Genomic DNA, 14,666 nt, shown 5'->3' with positions numbered 1-14,666 from the left:
TCCATGATGTGTGAGGTATAATCACAGTGAGATTCTACTATATACCCATCAGAGTGCCCGTATGAAGAAGACTAATAATAGCAAGAGGTGGTGAGAATGCAGAACAACGGGAACACTTTTCTATCACTGGTTTGACTCTGAATTGGTACAATCACTTAGGAAAACAGTTTGGCATCATCTACTAAAGTGAAGGTATGTGCACCTTAGGACCCTGCAATTCTAATCCTAGGTATACAGCCAACAGTGCATGCAAACATACACTAAGAGAAATACACAACAATGTTTGTAGTAGAAATTTGCAAAATAGCCCCAGATTGGAAACAATTCATATTTGTCTATCAAAAGTAGAATGGGTAAATCAATTATGGCATATTCATATACTGGAATACTATTACAGTAATGAAAATGAATGAACTACATTTACATTTCACAACACAGGTGAATTTCACAAGTACAACACTGAATAAAGAAACAAGACTCCCAAAATTATATACTACATGATTTTACTTATGTAAAGTTCCCCAAACCTACCAACAAGAGGCAAAACCTAACTATAGTGTTTAGGGATATGTGTGTTTAGGGATATATGTAAGTGGTAAAACTATAAAGACAAGCAAAGTAGCGTTTACCACAGAAGTCATGAGATGCTTACCTTTGGGGAGGCAGGTGAGGGAGTAGTGATCAGGAAGGGACATGAGGGAGGCTTCTAGTGTGCTGACAATGTTCTGTTCTTGACTGTAGGAGTGGTGACCTAGATACTCACTTTCTGATAACTATTGAGCTGAGTCTTCTGATTTGTGCCCTTTTCTGTATATGAACCAGACTTTAAAAATTAAGTTAAAAAAGTGAATGGAGGCATATTTGCAGATGAACCCAAAATGGAAGAACAAACAGCAGCTTGGAACATGAATACCAGTAGTGAAATTTTAAAAGGTTGTTCTATTCTCAGAATTATTTCTATTTTGTCCAGGGACCATAATCCTATTTGTCTTGACATTACCCTTCAGTCTGTTGATTTTCTTCATGTCAGGTATCTCATAAAGATACTATCTAAGTGGCAAAGAAAAATTGGTGTTTAATTATATAATTTAAAGTTTAAAAGGAAATAAAAAAATTTAAACACAAAATTGTAAGCACCAAAAGAAGCAGGAGAGAGGGGAGGCGACATTGCAATAAATGCACATCTTTCACAGATGGGGAGAGTAGATATTGTTTAAAATGATAAATCAAGAATGTTGAACCAAATTATTCGGAGACATGATGGAAACCATGAAAAGAATTAGAAACTGTAAAAAAAAGGTTGCTTCTGGGAGAGGGAATAAGGTAGAAGCATAGAGAAGACTGTGTTTCACTATCAACCCTCTGGACTATTTGATTTCTGTTTCGTTTTTGCCATGTGCGTATTACCTTGGTAAATCTAGTAAGACATTTATGAGATTCCAGTTTATGTTATTCTCATCTACTGATTTAATACTCATTTACTGATTGCTTTCTGAGTTTGCAGCATACCAACTAGCCCAAGAATAATACCTACAGTCTGTCTTACCTATGCTGTAGCTGAATAAATACCACTTCTAAAGTACTATTAGGAGTTATAGCTGTGTCAATGACCAATTATTACAGAGCTTCTGAATTATGATTTTATAATTACTTCTATTTCCTATTATACTTTATTTATAGATTTATTTTAATTAGAAACAAGGCAGGTATACAATTACATTGTATATGGACAACTGGGAAGTTAGGAATATTATATTCAACAGTTTGAAAAGGCAGCTATGTTACCAAATCAAAAGCAGATGAATCAATGATAAAAGTGAAATTTCCAAAAACACTTATATTAATAATAATGCTAAAAATCTATACATTCTAGATACTATTTTCTAAACAATAAAATAAAATTTATTTGGGCTTCTGCTCTACTTGCATATCTTGTGAGCTGTACCTTGGGGGATAAAGATCTAGAAAAAAAATCAAGATTCATTTTTTAAAAAAAACTACTACATTTAACTACTGAATGATTGACAGTATTTCTTTTTCTAGTAAAATTACAATCACTGAGATTTTTAAATGCCTCATTTCATTATTTATGTTTGTAAAATGCTTCTTAGAACTCTCATTTAAAATTCTAACAATTTTTTTCTATTTCTTCAAGCTTATTTTTCTTAAAATCTGGTACTCCCATGTGTAGTATCTGCCAAATATTTTATAGTAAGAAAAATGTTAGGAACATCTTTTCCAGAGAAAGGGTCTTGTTAGGTTTTGACATCACACAGCAATCTCACATATTGTTTTGCACAGAGCAGTTACTCAAAAAAAGTTTGTTGTATTGAATCACATTAAGTAAAACATGATATAATATCATAACAATAGGACTAGCCCAAACTTCAATGAAAAATCAGAGCTTATGGTATAAGAAAAGTGATTCATCATGTATAACATAATAGAAAGTAACTTGCCTGTCAGATATGTTTGTTCTTCTTTTCTTTCTTTGAAAAGCTTTTTTAATGGGGGGAGGTAATTTTGGGTTTATTTATTTATTTTTTTAAACAGAGGTACTGGGAATTGAACCCAGGACCTTGTGCATGCCAGGCATGCACTTTACCACTAAGCTATACCTCTCCCATCCAGATATGTTTGTGTAACTAAGTCTCTCACTCACTGAAGGGTGGGTAGTCACTGGATGTCTACAGTGTGCCAGGCACTGTGCTAGGTTCTGTGCCCACAAAAAGCTTCCTCTGCTGCTACTCAGAGCCTTGTGGAGACAGCCAACGAGAGAATGGAAAGTTACAAAACAATGTGACACGGACTCTGACAGGTCCAAACTTTCTGTCTCACTCCTTTCTTTTTACTGCAAAGGTGATGGGGCTGTCTTGGTAAGGCAGAATCAAGGGGCAAAGCCTTTATCAGCGTAATAATTAGCAAGAGAGGGTTCATTTGCCTTACAGGAAGAAACTGAAAGATTCAGGCCTCTCCTCGTAAACACAAAACATTATCCTTGCCTCAGAGCCCTTGAGCGTAGCCCTCCAGGATGGGGACACTCAGCCACAGAGCCATGATGCTGGGGAGAGGAGGGAAAGGTAGAAAAGATCAGCAAAGGGGAAGGCAATGCAGTGGACAGGGAAGGAGGAAAGGAACTTCTAGATTTTCACAGGGGCAAGATTCTGCGTGGAATGATACGGTGGGACAAATAAAGAAATATTATCAGTGTTCATGAGTGAGATTGTTACCGCGTTAGATGTTGGGGGCATGAATGATGGTTGTTGCTGTAGTGGAGGTGGGCTCAGTGTCTCACAGGCACCCATGGGATGAGAAAAGGAGGGGCTGCCCAGCTTAGACTACAAAGCGGGTGTGGGGAGGGTGATGGAGGTAGGAGAAAATGGTTCAGAATCTGAAAATTATAGAGTAAGTCTCTGGCACAGACCACACGTCCAAAGACACTGACCCCGCGGCAGTGCTTTCTTATTACGTGCCCATCAGTTAATTACCATGATTGTTCTTACCCTCAGCAGACTTAGGGGCAGGAAGTACAGCTCAGTGCTGAGCAAAAGATGCTCCTTTTGAGGATGAGGGAAAGAAGAAAGGGTGGGTTGAATCATCCTCAGGGATAGAGTCCACAGGTGACAGTGACTTGTAATATTCATCTTCCCTGTCAAGCACTTTGATTTGGCTGCAACAAAGAAAGAGTTTCAGAAAAAAATGAAAACAAATGTGACAGTCATCAATGGGGCGGGTCCAGTCGTGTGAGTACTTGGAACAGGGCTGGGTCCCTACCCTGGGTCAGGGTAGGGGGCAGCTTAGAGTCCCCCAGCACTGAGGAACTGGGGTCTGACCCTCAAAGCCCTCCACCTCTGGCTCACACATTAATAATGGGCTCAATATAGCTGTGTCTGGAAGTTGTGATCAAATTGCAACTCGATTTCTGTGAATTAACTTGTCTGGTTCCCTCTAGATGAGAAAGTTCCCCTCCTGCTCTCCTCTAGTTCTCAAACTAGTACCAATTCCCTACCTCATTCCTATTCTCAGTCGCAATGCTAACAATCGAATCAGTCACAAACTCCTTAGTGTCCTCTGTCTACTCACTGGGGGAACTTCTCTTCGTGTACCTTTAAGGCTCAGGGGTAGGGGAATGTGGGAGGAACAGCATTATTTGCTCTTACTTGTGTGAGTGTTTATACAGCCTGATACATGCCTCAAATTCTGAGGAAAGTCCGATTCCCTAGGATAATTATGAGAAATAACATTTACTTTTTGGTGGCAATTTCAGTCTCTTCTGACAGAATAGATTCAAGTTTTGTATACTTGCTACTGTGAAAAGTAGTTTCCAATGCCAATAATAGTGGTGATATCCCCACTGCATATTTTTAGAAGTCTCTCTGGAAAGTTTGGCGTTTTCTGTAATATCACAAAGGACCCCTTCTGTTTACAGTTGCTTAGAACTAAGAAGACAGATATTTACCCAAGTTTTCTTGGCTTCCTCTTGCTCCCTTGATATTCTAGAGTTCCCTGTGGAGAGGGCCAAGAACACACAGTCAAAGCAAAGCAGCAAGTCGTTAATTTTTAATTCAAAGTGATTTTGTGTTGAATGCAAGCAGATGCTGATAATATCAGAAGTCACAGCATAATTTTTTTGATCAAAGGGCTCAAGTGAGCCTGATGAAGCATGCATCTTGCTCGTCTTTGATAAACCACATCAATTATTCACCGTGAAGGCACACATCCTGACATGAAAGCAACAGATAAAGAGCCTAAGCACATGTTCAAGACGAGAGTATAAGAGAGTGGGGGTGGGGCTGCAGGGGCTGGAACAGGTATTAATAACAGAATTATTAACTGGAAACAAAGCCAGGGAAACAGCTTTATGGCCACCTTGAACTCACATTTAACTGGTTATAGTACATGGTGTCCTCAGGGCTACTCAACATTTTGGGCTGCTGACATCTTCGGCGAGGTGTACGCTGCTTCTGTGCAAGATCATTTTTTGAATCTGCAACAAGACAGCAAAACTTGACTGTAAACCATAGGAAGTTTGGGGAAAATTAAGTGTAAAATTGCTCATCGCATAAATACACTTAGTAGAAACTGTGTCTCACTGTAATGGGCATGTTGGAGCTTTGCTAATAGTAGGAGAAATATCACTGTAAACACACACACACCCAGGGGTGGGTAAGCGTAAACAAGGGCAGCTGTCGTCAACTTTGGCTTCATCCTTCTTATCTGAGTCAGCCGTCAAGAATGACGGAAAGCAAATTGGTTTGTCCATGCTAGTGAAGTAGAGGTTGGTGGTCAGCCTTTGTAGAGGAGAAGAGAGAGAACTCAGTTAAGGCAGTGAAGGCAATCTGGGACCGTCTGCACCACATCCTACAGTGAGAGTTTAAAGACATCTGGAGCACACACACCCTTGGGTAGATAAGAAGCAAACATTTTGGTGGGATACATTTTCAAGGGAAAATGGTTTGTGCTAGTATTTTCTGAAGCGCTTTGAACAATGCCATTGAGCCGTGCAGTCTCTGGAGGCAGCGTAAAGGAGAAAGGGGGAAGGATGACTGCATGAGTTCATGGAGACGCCTCTCCATGTTTGTCCTGATTTCAGAACCCTGGACCAAAAGGGCACTGGAGATCAAGAAACCATGTGTCCAATGAAGTCATGATTTTTTTTCCCTTCTAAGCTGATGATTTTCGTGAAATCTGCTGTCCTTTTGGCACTATATCTGAATGAGGGTTCAGGAGTTCTCACTTCTTACCAACACACACACACATACACACAGAGCTGATACAGAATACTGTTCATGAATGTCATAGTCTGGGGAAGAGATATCACTTCCTGGACCAAGGGTATATCATAATTATTTATAACAAAGAGTTGGAGATTTGTGGAATCATAGTGTCTTTTCATTAGAAGTTCCTCCTATACAAGGAAATTCTGGGGGAATTTTCTAAGTGAAGAATGACTCAGCAAGGACCAATGTGAATAGGAAATGATCAGTTTCTTTATCAGTATGAAGTTTTGCATCTTTATTTTTTTGAATTGGAGCGAATCTATGTTTGAACAAGACTATTAGAACCATACAGGACTTTAGGAGCCATCCATTTTTAAATACCCATTTTTTTTCAGAAAAGGAAACTGAAGCCCATAAACATTGAATGACTCACCCCAGAGCAAGTGGCAGAGTGGGGACCCAACCCTAGATCTTTTAACTCCTGTTTTGGCAGTTTTTTGTTTTTTTTTTTTAACTACAGCATATTGTCTATCTTGTTAACAAAAAACATTCTTTTAAAAAGTCAAAGTTCTAAGTAAAAGTAAGCGCCATGAAGAAATACTAATTAGCATAGCAAAGTGATGTTACTCGTAGAGGGTTCCAGTAGCCTTAATAGACACCCCTGACCACATCTTCAGGAACTGTGCAGAGGACAGGACTCCAGATGCTTGAACTGGCACTGTCCTCAGAGTATAAGGAATCCAGAACTGCAATGGGTACTTTCTGAGAGTTCCAACGTGTATACCTCCAGATGCTTTGCAAAGTCCATATTCTGTAAGATGGCAGAACATGAAGTTCTGAGGCTCTTGTATGTTATTTCCTCTGTTTCACAGACTAATGAACAGAAGTGTCTAGAGTTAAGGTTGCTGGTGTGAACATGCATTGGATATCTGACATCTACTCTCTCTTAGACTTTCTACTGTTATGGGACTTCCAACCTTGGCAACTCGAAAGACTGATCTTAAATAGTTTTTGGGTTCAGCTGGAGTTCAGCCCAGTTCAGTAGGACTTTATGTAAAGTTTACAATTGATTAAAAGCTTTTATTTATAGTCTCAACTGGGAATGCTTAATGTAAGATGTGGTTCTCAACTTTCGCTCTTGATGTACTTGCTGTTCCATAGGTGGGTATTCTTTTCCTGATTCTTAGAAAGAATTCAGTTACTGGAGAGAATTTTCTCTATGTTAACATTTCTCAGATAAATTAAAACAAACTGTTGGTGTCTGATGGTATCTATGCCATACTAGAATCTAGTGTAAGCTGGTATCTGATTTAGCATCAAATTTTAATTTTCATTATTTTAACTTTAATACCTCCATATTTCATGATGCTTTGCAAAAAGTGTCAAAATTTCCAGGTGCTTTGCTGTTGAAACAAATCTGGGTATCATTGATATATATGATTAATCACAGGAAACCAAATAAATAATTGGGAAATGTATCATTATTCCATTAATGTTATTGGAACAACTGGACAGCAATATGCAAAAAATACAACTTAAATACAGATCTCATTAAAGTTAGCCTATATGTAAGGTATGTTGCTGGATATTGTGGGGAAGACAAAGAGAAATAAGACAAAGTCCCTGCCTTCAGTCTAGTAGAGGACACTGAGTCTTAAGAGGTTAAATGATTTACTTACAGCCATAGCTATTGCTGCTGGAATCAAAATAGTTTTTTTTTTAATTCTAAATCTTTTACTTTTTTCAATGTACTTCTTGATTCTCACAGGCCACAATAAATTCCAGATGAGTTACACAGTTATACATTTTAAACATCCCCATAAAAACTTTAGAAGGAAGTGAAATAGACTATCTTAACAGTGGAAGAAGATATTAGGGACAAGGATGGGTTCAATCGCACTAAAGTAAAATATTCTACCTGGATGGACAGTAACAAAAACTTAAGATGAAAGAAAGTACAACAGAAAGATAAAAACAAATTTAAAAATATACACATAAAAATCTACTATCCATAGTGTGGGAAGGCTAAGGTAAGAGAAAGATGGAGAAATATTCATATATGTTGAAATGCAATTATTAAATAAGATACTGAAAAATGTTCAGCCACCCTGACAAACAGCTTCAATTAAAACAATTACTACTGCCTTTCTATTAATTAGGATAAATCAAAAGGTCAAAAGACATCATGGGATTAGACTCAGGTACATAGATGAGTCCATAGGCTCCACCTCCCCTAAAATAACTTGATAATAGATAACAAAAGCTAAGCAACTTGTTCCAAGAAACATGTCCCAATAAAGTAAACCAAAAGAGAAAAAAAACACTACTGTATGAAGATGGATATGAAAGCACTTCCTGCAATAGAAAAAAGCTAGAAACATGGTAAATATTTAATAATTGGGAAAAAGTTAACTCTGAGATAGAAATACGATGTCATACCATGAAGGTATCTATTAGGATAAACATAGGTATGAAACTGATATATATATAAATTCAAAATTCAGAAAAAGAAGCAAAATATAAAATAGCACACAGCAGACTGATTAAATATGTGTGCACTTTAAGAAGTTTATCATGATTTTTTTCCCTTAAAAATAAAAAAATCAATGAGGCATGTAGGAATAACAATATTATCCTTTCAACTTATAAAGAAACTACAGGTAAGAAAGGCTAAATCTGCAAGTGGCAGAGTGGAAGCCTGCATCCCTGTCTTCTGGCTCTTGAGCCAATCAATTTGCTCATAAGAGTTGCAAAACAATAGGGTTATCTGGCAATTATCTAGTTCTTTTGACTAGTTTATATAAATAAACTGGCCAATTCAAGTTTGAAGATATCCATTAGAATATGTGTTATTTATTTTGAAGACAATGATGTTCATATTCATAAGTAGCCAACTTTCACTTCATATAAATATATCTAAGCCAAGCCACACTCTCCAGTTTGTGATACTCTGGGTACTACCTACCTATATCATGTTTTAAAAAAGTATATCATGTTATGAATACCAGTTTGCATTTAACATAGATCTCTTTCCTTTGCATTGAACTTAGGTCTTTGCATATGACACAGGTCTCTTTCCTTTCCAAGAATCCCTGAAACTTTTCTACCCCCTGAACTTTTTGATTTCTTGAGACCTTGAATGCATCTTTCTCTTCTGCGTTGTCACAGAATTCTCCAACACCCCAGACTTCAGACAATACTACAGAGCTACAGTAATCAAAATAGCATGGTATTGGTACAAAAAGACCGACATATGGATCAATGGAACAGAACAGAGAGCCCAAAAATAAACCCACAAACTTTTGGTCAATTAATCTTTGACAAAGGAGTCAAGAACATACAATGGAGTAAAGACAGTCTCTTCAGCAAATGGTGTTGGGAAAACTGGACAGCTGCATGTAAATCAGTGAAGTTAGAATACTCCCTTACACTATATACAAAAATTAACTCAAAATGGCTTAAAGACTTAAACATAAGACAAGACACTATAAACCTCTCAGAAGAAAACATATGCAAAACATTATCTGACATAAATCTCAGCAATGTTCTAGGGCAATCTACCCAAGAACTAGAAATAAAAGCACAAATAAACAAATGGGACCTAATTAAACTTACAAGCTTTTGCACAGCAAAGGAAACAATAAGCAAAACAAAAAGACAACCTATGGAATGGGAGAAAATGTTTGCAAAAGATGAGACTGACAAGGGCTTAATTTCCAAAATATATAAACAGCTCATACAACTTAGTAAGAAAAAAGAAAAAACCCAATCCAAAAATGGGCAGAAGACCTAAACAAGCTATTTTCCAAGGAAGACATACAAATGGCAAATAGGCACATGAAAAAATGCTCAATATCACCAATTATTAGAGAAATGCAGATCAAAACTATAATGAGGTATCACCTCACACCAGTCAGAATGGCCATCATTCAAAAGTCCACAAACTATAAATGCTGGAGAGGCTGTGGAGAAAAGGGAACCCTCTTACACTGTTGGTGGGAATGTAGTTTAGTGCAGTCATTATGGAAAACAATATGGAGACTCCTCCAAAGACTAAAAATAGACTTACCATACGATCTAGCAATCCCACGCCTGGGCATATACCTAGACGGAACCTTAATTCAAAAAGATACGTGCACCCCAATGTTCATAGCAGCACTATTTACAAAGCCAAGACATGGAAACAACCTAAATGTCCATCGACAGATGACTGGTTAAAGAAGGTGTGGAATATTTATACAATGGAATACTACTTAGCCATAAAAAATAATAAAATAATGCCATTTGCAGCAACATGGATGGGCCTGGAGAATGTCATTCTAAGTGAAGTAAGCCAGAAAGAGAAAGAAAAATACCATATGATATCACTCATATATGGAATCTAAAAAAAAAGACAAATGAACTTATTTACAAAACAGAAACAGACTCACAGACATAGAAAACAAACTTATGGTTACCAGAGGGGAAAGAGGGTGGGAAGGGATAAGTTGGGAGTTTAAGATCTGCAGATACTAACTACTATATATGAAATAGATAAACAACAAGTTCATACTATATAGCACAGGGAAGTATATTCAATATCTTGTAGTAACTTCTGGTGGAAAAGAATATGAAAACAAATATATGTATATTCATGTATGACTGAAGCATTGTGCTGTACACCAGAAATTGACACATCGTAAACTGACTATACGTAAATTAAAGATATATATATATATAATAAAAAAAAAGAAAAAAAGAACTCCAACAAACTGGAGATAAATCTGTCAGAAAATGGAAGAAATATAGAGGAGTTTCAAGAGCACCAGGAAATGCACACTCCTTTATTTCCTAATTCCAAATCATTACACTGTGTGGCTGCACAGTTGACCAAACTCTTGGAGAGAGACAAACAGCTGAAATCAGTTGACAGCTTTGTTACATAACTGTGAACAACTGGGGTGGAAATTTAATATTTCAGTTTTCTTTATTGAAGGTATATCCCAACTAGAGTTGCCAGATCAAATACAGGGTACCTAGTTAAATCTGAATTTCAGATAAACAACCAATACCTTTTTTGTGTAAGTATATCTGGTGCAGTCAGTATTGGGGACATACTGATGTTAGAGAGTACGTGGTAGTTTATCTGAAACTCAAATCTAGCCCGGTGTCCTTTTTACCCTCTGATTCAAACACAATTTTAAGTCACAAATGAGGCTTATTATTCTCTCCCAGGAGATGACTTCCTCTACTCTGTTTGACTTGCTGAGTTATAGCTATTTTGGCCACAAATGCTCTTTCCTAACACTATCCCCTAACACTGAGTGTATCACTTTCCATCACGCACTCCAGATACGTTAGGTCTGGTAAATTTCCTGGCAGGATTGCAGTGAGGGAAAGCCAACCCTAGGGAGGGCAGGATGGGGCATACAGCCCAAACATCCCCTGGTTTGGTGGGACAGTATGGATTCCAGGTCCCTGAGGAATGGACAGCAGTGAGCAGGGTTCCTGGGAGGGCTATAGTCTTTTGCATCCTCCCTGAGGGCTTGAGCAGACATGGATACTTTCTGAGCAGTATGACTGCTGAGTTGATTGCCTTTGTGTGGATGAGGCAGTCCCAGGGTCACTTGCCAAGTAAAACACCCTCGTGAAGCAGAGTGTTCAGTGTTCTAGATTTACAGATGGCAAATCCTATACAGAGTTATGAGATACACTCTACTCAGGGTCATTTTCTTCACACTACAGCAGCTGTTCAGCTTTTGAAAATACTAATGCCCAGATCAGGACCTACACATTGGTTTAGATATATATGGGTATATATATATACCCATATATATTTTAAATCTCCCTAGATGGTTCAAACATGCAGTCACGGTTGAGAGCCACTGTATTAGGCAACACTGAAGTTTTCCTTTCCAATAAGAACCATATTGGCAGAAAGTCTGCCATAACCTACACTATGTCAAAAGTGCAGTCTATAGAAAATTGTGGAATTATGACATCCATGAAATTAGGGTTGCCAGATTTAGTTAAAAAAAAAAAAAGACACTCGGCTAGATGTGAATTTTAGATAAACAACCAGTTTGTTGTAAACCACTTGTTCCTGATATGCCCTGAGGCATGGGCTCTGTCAAGGATGCTCAGAGCTTTGACAGGGAGCAGGAGGGGAGAAATCATGCCCTGGAAGTTCAAATTTTGAAAGTTAAGTCATGTCATGGAGGATGATAAACCCCCGTGGTTTGGCTTCTTGCTTTTACATCTAAGGGATCTGAAGCCCAGAAACCTTGGGCCCCTCTGCTGGGTCTGGGCTTGGACTTCAGACTTTTTTTTTTTTTTTTTTTTTAACTTTTAAAGTTTATTTAAAGTTTTTTTGGGGTGGAGGTTAATTAGTTTCATTTATTTATTTTTTAATGGAAGTGCTGGGGATTGAACCCAGGACCTTGTACATGCTAAGCACAGGCTCTAACACTAAGCTATACCCTCCCTCCTGAACTCAGGTCTTTTGATTCAAACCCCAAGGCCTAGGCCATGGTTTCTGTCATTATACTTGTTCTTTAACTGAGATGTTTTTCTGAGTTTTCACCTTACCACATCTAACTTCAGGAGGGACTAAGGAATTCATTGGGCTTTTGTAAAACACACACACACAACCAGAAAGAGAGATTTTCTCCTGGGGTGCATGTAATTCAGATCTTCCTTTCTAAGATGAAAGGAAAGCTACAAATTTTCCCACTTGCCATGTTATGTCATGAACAATCTTCTTCAAAATTGCAAAACTGCTACAAAGAAAACATCCCTGAGTTAAATTAGTGCCTGTGGAAGACGGTGGAGTTATAAATTGTCTATGTGGAATTTTCTCCTTTTTAGTTAGACAAGAGGTAATAACTTCCCCTGAAACTGTTTCATAGCTCAGGGTTTGGCACACAGTCAACAAATAATGAATGAATGAACGAATGGTGACTATTCATCATTCTTGTTAAGATCTGTTTCATCAATATGGTCCACTCTTTGTTTCTGTCAATTGGGATATTATTGCCAAGGACTTTCCTATCCCGAGACACCTCTGGGGAACCTAAACCTACCAAGGAGGGGGATGAAATGAGCCTTTTAAAAATAAGGTTCATTAAGTATTTTTTCTTAATATCCTTTCAACATTTTTTAGGAATATGTTATTTACTTTTTTTAACCAAAAAACATTTAGTTAATTCATCTAAGTTGTTACTGCATTTCTCCACAATAGAGTCATAAATATTTTTCAATATTAACCTATTTTCAACACAGTATCACACTTTTAGAGTTACATTTTTTAAAGTAATGAATGAACCTGATGTTCAAATAAGTTAATAGTGAAAAACTATCTTTTACCCACCTCCGATCCCTTTCCCATAATAGTAGCAAATGCTGGAACAAGTTTCTTCTCTGCCTTCCAGATTAGCCTAAATGCCATCATTTCTGTTTATTTGGGGGAGGAGAGGTAATTGGGTTTATTTATTTATTTTTAATGGAGGTACTGGGGATTGAACCCAGGACCTCATGCATGCTGAGCATGCTCTCTCCCACTGTGCTATACCCTCCCCCCTCTAAATTGTATCATTTCTAATAGTTGCATGCTATTTCATTTAATGAATGAACCATGACTAACTTGTATAATTTCTTATTTTGGGGATGGAAGTTGTTTCCAATGTTCTTCTACAAAAAGCAAGGCTGTTAGGAACATATTCATAGTTTGATCTTTGATAATTCACATTATTTTCTTAGGATAAATCCCTAGAAGATAGAATTACTGGCTGAAGACTATACATAATTTAAAATATTTACTATTTTTCTTTCCAATTGTATAGGAATTGTGTAGCAAAATATACTTCTACCACCTGTGCATGAGATTACCTGTTTCTGAAGGCCCTTACCAACATGGGACAGCATCTTTAAGAAACAGCCTGACAATTCGATATGTGAAAAAATGGCATGTCATTTGTTTTGATTTGCATTTCACTGATTACTTGAGAGGGTGAATGTCTATCGTTTCCCCTCCCCATGGTTCTTACCCATTTGTAATAAAGATTCCTCTTGACCTAGAAGTAGCAGCAAAGTTCAAAGGTCCTGGCTGGACCAGAAAGGATGGAACCAGTTGCCTGTCTGGTGTGATGGAATGGTAGATGAGCAGTCCCATTGACTAACAGGTGTGGAGATGCCTATTTTTAAAATTGCCATGTTGTAGGAAAGTATTTCTTAAACTTCTGTCATTCATCTGCCACTTAAACTTTTTTTTTTTTTGCTCTCTTCAAGACACCTGTACTATTCCTTATTTAATATTTTAAAAACCAACCAATTTCTTTTTTCACTTAAATACATTTCTATAAAAATGAAACTTTATTCACTACTGTAAATGGAAAACAAGTGTCATTTGCTATAAAAAGAAGTAAACCATAAAGTCAAGTCAGTGAGAACTAAACAATACTATCACACCCGAGTTAGATTCTGTTTTCCACAGAATGTTCTGGGCTCCTTAAAGATTTGTTAAAAAGACAGGTGAGTAAATGTGAGAGGAATTTAAGACATACTAATACCACTATGACTTTCTTTTTAATTTGAAACATTTAAACTGAGAATTGTAAAATGAGCAACTTTCTTTTACATAATTCGGTGTTACTTAAGGTCATACCCTCACACCATCTAAAATCAGCTAATCAACTTGTGGACTACCAGAGATGCATGTCCCACACTTTGAGAAACATAAATGTTGCAAAAGAAAAAAAAAACAAACCAAATGAATCAGAAAAACTTGAGTAGGAATCCACTCTCCAGCACTTGTTAGAGATCTGAACTTGCTGCTGATGATAGCCCAGGTAAAGTTGTAATGAGGGTGACAGATGACATATGAAAAGAGAGAACATGGCACCCGAGGCAGAGGACGGGTTGTCATAATTCTTGCTGTGTGAGAGTGGTTCTCCACCCTGGTTGTACATT

The 14,666-nt window shown here is 37.4% G+C and overlaps 1 protein-coding gene across 2 annotated transcripts in view; it reads right to left on the bottom strand.

Moving 5' to 3' along the window:
• Positions 1-1,663: 1,663 nt before the first annotated feature.
• MYO3B (myosin IIIB) overlaps positions 1,664-14,666 on the bottom strand; it is a 346,597-nt gene continuing 333,594 nt past the window's right edge. The window contains exons 33-36 of one of the 2 annotated variants that reach the window (XM_074363855.1): positions 4,881-4,987; positions 4,460-4,506; positions 3,504-3,670; positions 1,664-3,061 (exon numbers count right to left, since the gene is read on the bottom strand). In XM_074363855.1, coding sequence (XP_074219956.1) covers positions 3,535-3,670; positions 4,460-4,506; positions 4,881-4,987 — 290 coding nt within the window. In that variant the 3' untranslated portion in view covers positions 1,664-3,061; positions 3,504-3,534. Of the gene's footprint in view, positions 3,671-4,459; positions 4,507-4,880; positions 4,988-14,666 lie in introns of both variants that reach the window. The other variant, XM_074363854.1, reaches the window with a different exon arrangement.

The sequence above is a fragment of the Camelus bactrianus genome, chromosome 5 (assembly GCF_048773025.1).
Source record: "Camelus bactrianus isolate YW-2024 breed Bactrian camel chromosome 5, ASM4877302v1, whole genome shotgun sequence".
Taxonomy (NCBI): domain Eukaryota; kingdom Metazoa; phylum Chordata; class Mammalia; order Artiodactyla; family Camelidae; genus Camelus; species Camelus bactrianus.
The sequence above is the reverse complement of the archived record's forward strand: the minus strand, read 5'-3'. Positions and strand labels throughout refer to the sequence as shown.